Source organism: Nestor notabilis, unplaced genomic scaffold (assembly GCF_000696875.1).
Source record: "Nestor notabilis isolate BGI_N333 unplaced genomic scaffold, ASM69687v1 Scaffold3622, whole genome shotgun sequence".
NCBI classification, from domain to species: domain Eukaryota; kingdom Metazoa; phylum Chordata; class Aves; order Psittaciformes; family Psittacidae; genus Nestor; species Nestor notabilis.
The window spans coordinates 1-12836 of NW_009916798.1; the positions used below are offsets into that span (position 1 = coordinate 1).

The following is a 12836-nucleotide window of genomic DNA, read 5'->3' on the forward strand; positions in this document are numbered from 1 at the left end:
GCCAGTTTGGGTCAGGTGTCCTGCCTCTACTCTCTCCCAGCTCCTCATGCCTCTCCTCCCTGGCAGAGCATGAGACTGAAAAGTCCTTGATTTAGAGTAAGCACTACTTCGCCACAAGTACAACACTGGTGTGTTATCAGCGTTATCCTAAAACGAAAGCCAAAACACAGCACTGCACCAGCTAATAGGAAGAAAAGTAACACTATCCCAGCCAAAATCAGGACAGTATCTCAGCCATGGATTTTATTTTTAAGACACAAAAGAGTAAGTTTTAATTCTCCTCATGCTGGCATTTCTGCAGAATACCAGGCTACTGAGCAGTACATCAAAGAACTTTGCAGCTTAGATGTTTTGTTTTGGGTTTGTTTTTTTTTGTGAGGCAGCAGTGCTGTCAGAGGTTTGGAGGTTTCTGTTTTGTCCCCAGTGAGTTAGAGCGCTCTGGAATTGTACACATTCCCTACCTTGACAGTGATGAGAGTCTGGTTGCAGAGATACATTCCTGCAGGTTACATAAAGATTTCCATGGGCCTCGCTAGTCCCTTTTCTGCTACAGTACTGACAGGACTCTCTTCTGCTCTAGAATCGGAATATAGTGAAGGATATCTGTCTAGCTCAACACTAACCACTTACTGCTGTTTGCTTCTAGAAATGAAATACAAAGAACCAAATTTCACACTGAGAAGGACATTTAAAGTGGAAAACACAGGGCAGCTGCAGATTAATGTGAAAACCATGGAAATCAGTGGCTATACATGTGAAGGATACGGATTTAAAGTAGTTAACTGTCACGAGTTTGCACTAAGCGCCAATGCCTCTAAAGACATTGTCATATTGTAAGTGTTTTTCTTATGTCTAAATGGAGTCTTGCATTAGGAATTGTGTATACCTTATTCTGCTTCAGATGGAACCTCTGCTGGTTAAATTCTGAGGTTTTTTACTTAAGCTTTGAGTGTTTGGTGGGTCTTTTTATATGACTTAAAACACGACATCTTTCTGTCTTAGAATGATTTTTAAATAACTTCAAGTTTGCATGACTAACTATAGTATTCCTTTTATTACTACTCAGTGAGTGTAACTTACTGAGCTGGAGTAGTGTTACTGCATGGAATTTTTATACATCTCCTTCACTTGGGTGAAGGAGATACAGATTTACATATGGGTTTGGTGTGTTGCAATATGTAGAAAAGAGCCTTTAGTTTAAGGATTATTACCGTATTGCACAGCATTTCAGTCTTAAATGTTTTGTCTGTTGCCTTAAGGATAATAATGCTTTAATTCTGTCAGTTTTTATTGTAAAAGATCTCTGCACCAAACACTGATCTTTTTAACTGCTTGGATGTAAAGTTAACATTCAGAGTACAGTATCTAAACAGTTCAGAAGATGCCTCTGTTCTGCAAGAGGATATATAAGATGTTACAGGCAGTGAAGCTTCACTAGGATTTCTGCAACAATCCTAGTCTGTGATGAGACAGGAATGTAGGGGTGGTGTTTTTGAACAGGCATGATGTTGTGACTTAAAGGTGAAGAGCTTAAAAACATCATAGCTCACACAGTGGTCAGTTCCATTGCTTGTTTACAGCTGCTGTTATTTTCTTTTACTGCATCCATAGCTTTATTATAACAGATATGGTCAAAACTAATTTTCAGTCGTTACATCTTCATACGGCGTATCAGATGTGTTAAGTATAGGTGTTTATGAACTTAGTGAAGCACATCTTGAGGTATTTGAAAGACACTCATAAATATCTTCAGGCTAATTGCGAGGATGGTTATTAGTTGTGCTGGTAGGGCTGTTTGTGACAAACAATTGTAATGTTTGCCAGTCATGGCAGTAATTGGTGGAGTTGTTCGTTTGTTTTGTTTTAATTTATGATTAATATAAATTACCTCAAACTTTCATATGTTCATACGAAACATTCTAATGTGCTTTACTTTGTTTCCAGGTTTACACCTGATTTCACTGCTTCCAGAGTTATAAGGGAATTAAAATTCGTCACTGCAGGAGGCTCTGAATTTGTATTTATCTTGAATGCATCTCTTCCATATCACATGTTAGCAACGTGTGCAGAAGCACTACCCAGACCCAACTGGGAACTGGCACTGTACATAATCATCTCAGGAATAATGAGGTAGTGTGTGTGTCTGTATGTTCTTACTAGTATGTGTGCACAAGCTACCACTGCTTGAATACAGAGAAGGAGATAACGTATTCAGTACGTACTACCATTGGTGTAAAATTATATTGGTGTAAATTATTGGTGAAAAAAAAAACCCCATCAGGTAGAGGTCAAAAAGGAGAAGACATAAATGCTCCTATGGATTGAGTGTGAACTAAAAGTTTAAGGCTGGGGAGTACTGACTTCCTGCTCAGACGGAGGGCAGAATGGCTGCCCCATCCCTGGCAGTGTTCAAGGCCAGGTTGGATGAGGCTTTGAGCAACCTGGTCCAGTGGAAGGTGTCCCTGCCCATGGCAGGGGGTTGGAACTGGGATGAGCTTTAAGGTCCTTTCCAACCCGAACCATTCTATGATACTATAAAATAATACACTTCTGGCTTAGGTCTATTTCCTGAAGTGATGTATGTACTTCTGTTTACCCTGGTAATGTGTAGGTTTTTTGATTAATTAAGCCAAACTTGAATCAAATTAAGTATGAAAGTACTGCTAACTGTGAATTCCCATAGAAATTTAAGCATCCTTCTGGAGTATGGTGCTTTAGAGAGATAGGAGGCAGTGACTGTAATGAGCTTAGATGCCATGGATGAATTAAACTTCGCTGCCACTTGTTTGTGACAGGCAACTGGTGATACTAATAATGGGATTTCTGAGAACTGAAGGGTGTTGTTTGCAACACTGTGCACTTGGAGGTTACGTAGTAGCATATTAGTGCAGTTTTTTGTCAGCAAGCAGACATGTGTTAACTATGGCTGGTTGAAATATGAGTTGAAAATTCCACCACATTTTCTTCACCTAGCTTCTACCTGTCTTTCTTTATTTGAAATCTGAGGTTATAAACAGTGCGTCCCTGCTCACCTCGTGAATGTGAGACATTTTCCCTCACTGCCTTTATCCAGAGAAAGCCCTGGCATAGACACATAGCAGCCAAGTTGTTACTTATCAATAACAACAAATGCTGTTCTCCTTTTTCATTAGTGTTAAGCTGCTGTCTTAGAGCGAGATGGATTGCTGCTGTAGATGCCTGTGATGAAAAAGGGCTCCTTCTGTGTGCTGCAGATCCAAAGCATTATCACAGACATGTACTATTCCTGCCTTTTTTTTATTTTTTAATTAAGATACTGGCTCTGGCATTTTTGCCTGTACCGTATTACACAGATGTTCAGTTCGGCTCTTTATCTTCTCTGTTTCCTTCTAGAGACTGATAAAAGAAAGTTACAGTCTGCTTCATTTTCTTTTCTGACTCTTCAGCCCTTACCCAAGTAATGCATTTTCCTAAGTAACAGGAAAATTCTGTCCACTTAGGGAATTTCCTAGCACTGCATTACTTAGGAGAGTGCTGAGTTAAGTGCTTTCTTCTGTACATTTGCTAGAAATTTTTAAGTTTAGTTTCTCTTCAGTTTATTGGTAGCACGAATAATGCTTGTCAGCTTATAGGTGTAGCTTACATGGATAATTTTTTATGTACTGTATGTGTTAATTAGGCTTTTCAAAATAATACAGAACACTAATCCTTTCCCTCACTATGTCTTTTTCCAACAAGTACAAAACCTCCTTCTTAGCAGCAAACTAGAGAAGAGTCCTGATGTAACCATTTCATAATATTCTAAGGATCTTGTGTGTAGACAGCCTCTGACTTTTAGGATGCTATCACATAGGGGTTTGCTAGTTGCCCCTAAAACAATACTTCCATATTGTTGTGAAGCTGTCCTTAATTTCTAGGAATGAACACTATAGGAGTTTGTCTAGTTCATGTTTTCATTGCTGCCTTCCCTAAATCACTAGTGGTTTGGATTGTTACTGTACTTGTGGCTCCATGTTTTTAAGTCCAACTTAATAGGATATGTAGAAATACAACAGAGCCAGTCCTTTTTGTGAAGAACTTACCAACTGGGCATATGTGTGCTCCAAGATAAAACCGGGGGGTGGGGTGGGGGGAGGAAGGGAAGATGGATGGACTCAGGTAATTCTTGGGTATCAAGACCAATATTCCCCACTGTGTGGTGTTCCTCACACTAATTTGTTTTGTCATTTCGATGACTAAACACTTCAGGCTAGTTCCACATTTATTACTATTTTTTTTTTTTCTTTTCAATAATAATTTTTTTGAGAGTCAAAAACCCCAAACCACCGCTGCTCCCACCCCCCACCGCCAGAAAGGGTAGTTAAAAAGATGCAAAACAAGATTTGTTCCATGTTTTCATTTCAAAGCTCATATTCATTTATCAAAACACCAAAGTTGGCCCAAGCAGAGGGAGTGGAGTCCTTACCCAGAGAGTGGCAGAGGAGGAGAAGCAAAAAAAAGTCAGCTCAAGGTGACCTTTTGCTGCAGCCTCCCCTGTACAACCTCTACAGAGCCCAGCATTGATGCCATGAGGGGGGTGCCATGGGGCTGAGGGCAAGGGTGCCACCCCGTCCAGCAAAACTGTTTGAAGGTTTTGCACTCCATTCCAAGCTTATGTAGCACCATGGTGGTTGACATGTGATGCTTTTGTTGGCATCAGTCTTATAAAACTTTCAACTAGCATCGTGGATTAGCAATTAACAAGTGAAAGAGATTATGTCTTACTCCTTACATCCCAAAGATAATTCCATTTTTGATGGCATGGCACCCAAAACAAGCATTACTCCTTTGAGTAATACTTTATATAAGCTTGTCTGAAAAATCCCCCTCTTTCTTTAACTTTGCTCTTGCTCATTAACATTTTGGATGAAAGCTGTCTTTCCAAACTTCTCCCATCTGGTTCTGCATCTAGAATCCTTTTTAATCCCTGGGGCAGGGGGAAAAAGCACCGATAACCAGCTCTCAACAGCTGACTTGGTCTCCAGAGTTGCTTGTGGTTTTGGTGATAGTTAAAAATGGTATCTGGAGTAGATTCTTTCAGCTAACATGAGGCAAGAGGTATCTCATCCTTTTGTGTGAATTGGTGCTGGGGTTCATACATTTGGCTTAAAAACTGGCAGTCAGAACAGTGGGGAGAACAGAAACTGAAGTTGCTAATTTAAAGTTCTTTTCTCGTAAACTTTCTAGGGTAATAGGCAAGGCAAGCTTTAGTCATCGTCACTGTGTCTCCTCCCACCTGTTAGAAGATGAAAGCGATAGCAGTGCGATGAAGGTCTCTGCAGTGGTTTTATTGCTTCATTCAAAAATGTAGTTCACTGCAGTGCGTTATGTAAGTGGAGAACTCGAACACGGTATTGCAGCAGACGCAGATAGTCGTAAAACCCCTTGAAATAATGCTCTGGAATTTTACTTCCCTGAGCAGCAGTACAACTCTCTGCAGAGGGTCTCTGCTTTTAAAATGGGATTGCACCCATGAGCTGCGAGACCTGCTGACCACTTGGAAGCCATTTTAATGCTTTAATTATATCTCTTTCTTTTTTCTTTTGGATTAATATTCTTGGCAACTGCGTGTGAGACTCGTGTCTAGCTTCCATTCTCAGTGTCAGTGATGTGTAATATCATGCTAGATTCATGCATTTTATGTTTCTATCAGACAAAGGTGTGGTTTGGATGCGATTTTCAGTACTAGATACAATCTTTTTGCCTCGTGTGGTTAGATTCATTTACCTTAAAATGCTCAAAACTAAGCAATACTGAGATGACTGCCTCTCTTCCCTGCAGTGTACTCTTTCTCTTGGTAATTGGAACAGCCTATCTAGAAGCTCAAGGAATTTGGGAGCCATTTAGAAGACGCTTGTCCTTTGAGGCCTCAAACCCTCCTTTTGATATGGGAAGGCCACTTGATCTCAGGAGAATAGTTGGAATTTCATCTGACGGAAAGTAAGTGTATGTTTGGGGGCTTTGTGGAACGTTTTCCCCTTTTTTTTCCTCTTTAGTTACAGGGCTAATAAGAAAGTTAGACTTAAGAGCAGGTGAGTGAATTAAGATTCTCACAGTCACTTATAAAAAGATGGCTTGGATAAAAGATGGATTTTGTCATTATGAGAAATATGCATCTTTTGGGGGAAAAAGGAGATGAAAAAACCCAACCGAAACCAAACCCTGTCAAGCTTCCTGTTAATCTTCTCCAAAAAGAAAGGTCTAGACTGCTGAAACACTGCAGGCCTGAAGTTCCTACCTTTGGTGTCTTGGGTTCAAAAAAGATTTTCTCCTTTCAGTGTTCCCTCCAACATACATATGGACTGTCATTGTACTAGAGTTTTGTTCATATGTCCAGTGAGCAAGTGCACAGGAAATAGCAAAGGCTGCTGACTTGTCAAACTAGTGCTGGCATTTTTGTCGGTTATATGCCAAGAACAGTGTAGTTTGAGGTTTCTATTGGGCACAGCGATTCTTTTCTCAGGTGGAAGAATGGAAACATTGTAGAGTATATTTAAACACTTGTTGCTTTTCCAGCTTGAACACACTTGGATCAGATTCTAATCACAGTTCATCCAGAGGGATCTATGGAGCAGGCAGTTCATCTTCACGATCCAGTGCAGGGAATCATAAACAATGCAATGCAACAGCACACCTTCACAGCAATAGAAACACACCTGATGCTGAAAACATCAAATCCAAACCCAGTTCAAGCATACCTAACAGGACTTCAGCACAAGGAGCTTCCATGCAGTCAATAAACAGAGCCGGGGGCCCCTTTACCTTGGATTCGGGTGCCACAGTTCAGACTCATGCCGCAGGCAAAAGAGCCAAGGGGACAAGGCAGAACCAGCAGCCGACACAGCAGCAGGCAGCAGCTTTGGCAGAGCAGCCGCTCCAGCAACCCCTTGCACCTGGGCCGCAGCAGCAAGAGCAGCAGAGTGACGGTGCTTTGCCACAGCTCCCGCTCCTCAGCCCACCTCACAGCGAGTGTGCCAGGAGCAGAAGGCACAGCTCGGAGGACTCGGATCTCACCGGGCTCATAGAAACTATGGAAAAAGACTTTGACCACCCAGAATCCCCTCCCCCAGATGTGTTTACAGAGCAGCCCCCATCTCCACTAGCAAAAAACAAAGGTAATGCAATTCTGCTTTTTTTAACAGGATGATTCATTATATAAACCACAGAACAAGATTTAATCAACTGTAAAGGTCATGTTTTCATAGCATGGAAAGTGATAGCTTCTCAGCTGTTCCCTACCCTGCTGGATGTGCCTGTATCTTGAACACTTCCTTTATTTTATGGCAGTGATGTTCTGTACAATGCTATTGTGACTCTTCATGCAATGTTTTTGGAATGTTTTGGTGAAAGCAGGTGTGAATGTTTAAGCATCTGACTCTTTGAAGAAGAAAGATGCTTTTAGTTGCTACTCCTTTGCCTTTGGGTTGGCTTCCATCCCTCCTACCTCCAGTGTTTGTACTTGGGGCTTGAAAGGAAAAGGAAGTTACCCTAGTGTGTTAGTAAAACTCAGGGAGAAAGGGAGGAGGGGGAGAGGGAGAGATGGGCATATCCCTGTGGTATTGCTTGGGAATGGAATTCCTCATGCCCAGACTTGCAGTTGTAGAAAATCATTCAAGCTAGGGGGTCAGCAAATGCATATATGGCACCTGTGCTTAAAAGTAGCATTCATCTTTGCATGAGGTTAGTTTGAATTGTTTATGCATCTCTTCAGTTGTCTAATGCTTAAAGTAGCGTGTTGCATTTCATACATTAGCTACATTCATCTTACAGAATTATGTCAGTTATATTCCTTCTTATAAACCCTTCATTAGAGTAGAACTTCTAATCATACTTCTTGTAATAGCTATTTCAGTTGTGTCCTGGGCTTCTGTGGCTATAAATTTAATGTTTAATTCTAATGAATTTTTCACTTTTTCCTAACAACACTGTTGCACAGAAACAGTGCTGGTGCTGTGTTGCTTACTAAAATTAAAACGAATGTGGGAAGGCCTATAAACCCTGAAGCACCTGTATGATCATGTACCACCAAGAGGAAACTTCAGTCTGTTAAGCAGCAATGAGCAGAAAGTTCTTAAATCAGTTCAGAGTGGATGTGATAATGCATGGGTTCTGCTTTTTTTGGCATGACTTTCCTGTTTTGCAACTTTCTTCTGATTACAAATTCATTCAGATAAACTCATATTATTTCTCCCATTACAGAGGCTTTGGATCACTTGTGCTTTGACATGGTGGTATACTGAATATTTAAACATATTCTGTATTGCAAAATACATTATGAATGTTACATTTTGCAGTTCAGATGGTTTTCTTGACCTCTGCATCATCATAGATCAATACATCAGATTTATGCATGTAGATTTTTTTTTTTGGACAAGCTTTGTGGTTTACAGCGGTATCTGTAAACCATAACTTACAAAAGCTCAGCGCATCCAATAAAACCTGAACATCTCCATTTGCCCTCTTTAAAAATGTAGAACCCCAGGGAAGTTCCAGGATCTGTCTGGATCTGCATATGCACTCTGCTGTCTGGTTTTATCTAAATAGCCAGAACTGTACTTACAGATGCTTGCAGAAGCAGCAGCTTCTGGACTACAACAGCTTGTCCTAACATCCAGTGCAGGATTCCCATCTCCATAGTGTTCTGTCTCAGCTTCCTGAAACTTGGATCCTAGCAGACTGCTCTGGAGGCTAGATTAGGTTTTGGTCAAACAGATGATTTATGTTACATTTTTATGTCATGATAACATTTTAAGTAGATTTTCTAATGATGAACATTAAACTGTTTAGCAGTCCTGAATGTAGACTAAATTTGAAGTAAATCCTAGAACGAGGTCTCCTGAGGCAAACCCCCAATGCCTCCAATAAGCTGGAAGCCAACCTTTAGAACGTTACCATACAAAGATCCACTTGTATTTACACTTTTATTTGTATTCACACTAAAAGGAATATTTTTATTTCCAATATTTTTGTAGTTGTTGATACTGAAAACATTTAAGTCTGAAAAAACCCCAAAGTTTGAAGGCACTTCCCTTTGGTATGTATTTGATATTTGCCAAAGTACTGAAGGCAAACTTATGTTTTGGTACGAACTTTACCTGAGGGATATTTTGCCAAATGAGATGGCACAGCTGTTATGGTGCCAGGACCTTAATTTGGAAGATTCTTAAACCTCTACATTTTGAGCTTATCCCATGCTATGTTTCAGTTAGCCGTAGAAAATGCAGGGGAAAACGTAATTGTTAGAGTAGCTTTATTTACTTGTATGGGGATTGCTTCAAGAAAATTGATTAAACATCCCCTGGAGTGTTTAACGTGTTGTTTTCCCTACTTGGAGATGCAGTAACACTTTAATATGTCAAGCCAAACTATTTCACAGTCAGCTTAGTCATGCCTCTTAGGATAATCTACTCTGAAAAAATGAAATATGTCAAGGGGAGAAAGTATAGTCAGGTGGGAGATTTTCAGGTTTGGGGAGTTGGGGTTTTGTACATCTTTGCTAAAATACTATTAGTGATTTTTCTCATCTGCTCTAGTCTTACTGCAAGTTGTGTTTGGTTTGGTTTCTCTTCTTAACTGACGAATGTGCTAATAATTTCTGTTCTTCATTTGTCTGGATTATAAAGCTTGTGCCAGCTTCTGCAGTTCATGTTCAAATCTAGTCTTGCATGGTTAAACTGTCAAATTGGATTCTGAAGTGCTTAAAAGGAATGCCAGGACTAGAGCAGGGAAGAATCACAGTAGCCAGGTGCTCACTGTCTGCAGAGAGGCGATGGAAGTGGGGCTCAGGAGCATAAATGCAGTGGTGGAGATCAGGGTTCTTCAGGTGTGATGCTATTGCTCGCATTTGGTCTGAGGTGGCTGTAAATGGTTGGCGTATTGTAACGAGTGATGAATTTCAGAGGCTTAATCATATGGGTTAACTGCCAAAATGAAGTGAATTAGCCCATCTCTGAGTACTGCTGCTGAAAACTGAAGCACTCTTACCTTTCTAGGGAAAGGGAAAACGCTTCAGCGCAAGGCTAAGCCACAGAAGAAGCGGGAAGAAAAGGACAGAAGAGGGAAAGGAAAGCAACAGGAGGATGAACTGAAGGATTCCATGGCAGATGATGACAGTTCTTCAACCACAACTGAAACCTCCAACCCAGATACAGAACCACTTCTCAAAGAGGTACAGCACTGCTCATAAAAGGAGGCTCTTGTTTAGCTGATGGGTCATCTGTTAAAGGAGGAACAGTCTCTTCGCACCACCCCACCCCCAGCTTTCATATAATACCTAACAAAGGAAGAATGTTAATTTAAAAATACCTTTCCAAACCCTTGCCTTCACTTCTTCTCTGTAAGATTTGTTCATCTGTGAGTGTGAACATGCTTGAATCGTGCAGTCTCAGGATTGAAAGTGCCCGAGTGACTGGCTTCAATAAGCCACAGGTTGTCAGCAGCATCGGGGTAATTGTCTCTCTGCACACTACTAGCCTGTTCTATTTGCAGAATGAATTGCCAACATACAGACATCAATTTTACTCAGTAATTAAGGTGCAGACTAAACCCATGCATTTCAGCAGTTTCAAAGGGCCAATTCAGGGGTGGTAACTTGTCAGCAGGTAGTTAACTGACTTGCCTTCGACAATACCCCTACCTTTATATTACTCACTTGGCTTACATGCTTCTAGGTAATAGACTAAAGCTGTAACAATTTGTGTAGTGGTCAGGTTGTTGCAGATGTTCTGTCCTAAAGCATTTGCTGGGGAACCAACCAAAGCAAAGGTAATGGCAAGGAGAAGACCACTAAGACTAATTTTTGACATGTCTTAAATTTGAACTTAAATTTGACAGGGATTCTAGCTGGGGGGGTGAGATGGGGTGTAGAAATCCATGTAATGTCTTTTAAAAGTTACGGTTTAGAAGGTGATGAGAAAAACACCTTTGGTTTTTCAGGATGGCTGTTTGACAGTGCACTTAAAAGTACAGTTAAAAAAGCTAATAAATTGGGTGGTGAAGCTGCTTCTCTTCTTTGATTGGTGGAAGAATCTGTTTCAGATGGCCAGGGCTGTGCACGTCAAGTGCAGCGTAGGTCTTTTGAAGCCGACTCAGAGGCTGTGGCCTGAGGAGTTACGTATTTGCAAACACCAAAGCTGCTTGGAACACATTAATTTGCTGGTTATTTCCATTTCTCCTTTTCCAAATAGGAAAAATCAGATACCACGCTTTAGAGGTATACTCACTAAGGAATAAAAAAAATACCTTCTATGCTACAAAAATGCTCATGTCTTTAAACAGCCTTCTTTCCTCAGCCCTGCTTATACTCTGTATGTTGTGACGCAAGAGAGACATCACTTCTCTTTAATAGTAACAAGTTGTTATAATGCCTTTGATAGGAACCTGAAAAACAAAAGGGAAAAGTTATACCAGAAAAACCTGAAAATGAAACAGTTCAAGTAAAACAGAAAACTAAAAAACTGCTAACAAGTGTCAAGAAAGAAATCCCTGTAGATGTGAAAACCAGGTAAGCACAACAAAGGCTTTTTAGGAGGGGAGGCACCATGCTTGAGGGAAGATGGAGTGATGAAAATCTGTGTATTTGACTGCTGTGGCTCTCAGTCTGGCTAATGCCAACAGCAGATACCTTTAAGCAGCTGCTTCTTCCTTCCTGATATCAGGGAATATCTGAAGCTTGTAAATGATAAATTATTTAATTGGGATACGGTGCATAAATGAGAACCAAATCCAGTGAAGAAAATCAGGTTAAGCAATGCTAAGCTTTTTGTAACGGGACCCACATACACAAAATAGGGTTAATGTTTCTGCAGGAGCTTCCAGTGGCAGCAGAGTAAGCCAGTGCTAACATGCAAGCCTTTCGTTGTCCTTGGTGAAATTGCAGCCATGCAATTTACTTTTTTGTATCATGGATGAGTCCTGGATGTGTTATTAAAAGAGGCTGCTGCCGCTGCCTGGCCTTTTCCCCTAATGACAGGTGGTTTAATGCAGAGGATAGAAAGGAAAAAAATGAAGAACCTCAGTCTTACTACACCTAGTTCATTCTGAAATAATTTTCTGAAAACAGATTGATATTCAAGTGTCACAAAAATAAATTTTACCAGACTGAGGCTTCTGTTTTCCCTGTTGCTGTAATTAATGCTAGACTGAGGTGAGGAGTTAGTATAAATTAATTTTCTTCAAAATTTCTGGAAACATTGCCTGCCAAAATCTCGTCCTTATTTTATTTGGTCTTACCTACTTTCCCTTGTCATATAGATCGGTTATATGAATCACAAGTTTATTATATGTGACAGTATTTGAAGGCCACAATGAGAGCCAGTTTGGAATTCTTCTGCTAGAAATGGATAAAATAGGTCCTCCCTAGAAAGTCTGAGAAACATAATCTAATAGCTGGAGAAAAAGAACAGTGTATAGCCAAATGAATTTGGTGGTGGGTTTGAATAGTTCTGTGCCATTGACTAAAAGATGATCCTGTACGTTCAGGGCAATAGTGTATCATGAGCACGTGATCCAACAAGAGTGACAGGCAGGCAGAACAGAAAAATGGCAGTTGCCATCTCTTTTTGCCTCTGTATATAACCAAGTAGGTTTTGTAATCCTGGAGCTCCAGGCCGAAGCTTCTCCTGGAAGGTGAGTGAGCCCTAATAAATATGTGGAGCAGTGTGGGTAGAAAATGAGCCAGGGCTAAGAAGGGTGGAGTTGCATGTAGGAGAAATATGAAACTCTGCTTATGAATAGCTTTGAAGATGAGCACAAGTTTGACATGAGAAAGCCACAGGAGACCAGTCTTTTGTAAGACCATATCATGCATATATATATAT

At 40.5% G+C, this 12836-nt stretch overlaps 1 protein-coding gene across 1 annotated transcript; it reads left to right on the forward strand.

Moving 5' to 3' along the window:
* Positions 1–646: 646 nt before the first annotated feature.
* LOC104413677 (transmembrane protein 131-like) lies at positions 647–10186 on the forward strand (the record flags this gene model as incomplete). The annotated part of the gene is made up of 5 exons (XM_010024742.1): positions 647–833; positions 1945–2130; positions 5800–5958; positions 6535–7133; positions 10011–10186. Coding segments are annotated over 5 exons (1307 nt in total), but the record flags the coding sequence as incomplete, so codon positions are not given.
* Between the last annotated feature and the right edge of the window lie 2650 nt (positions 10187–12836).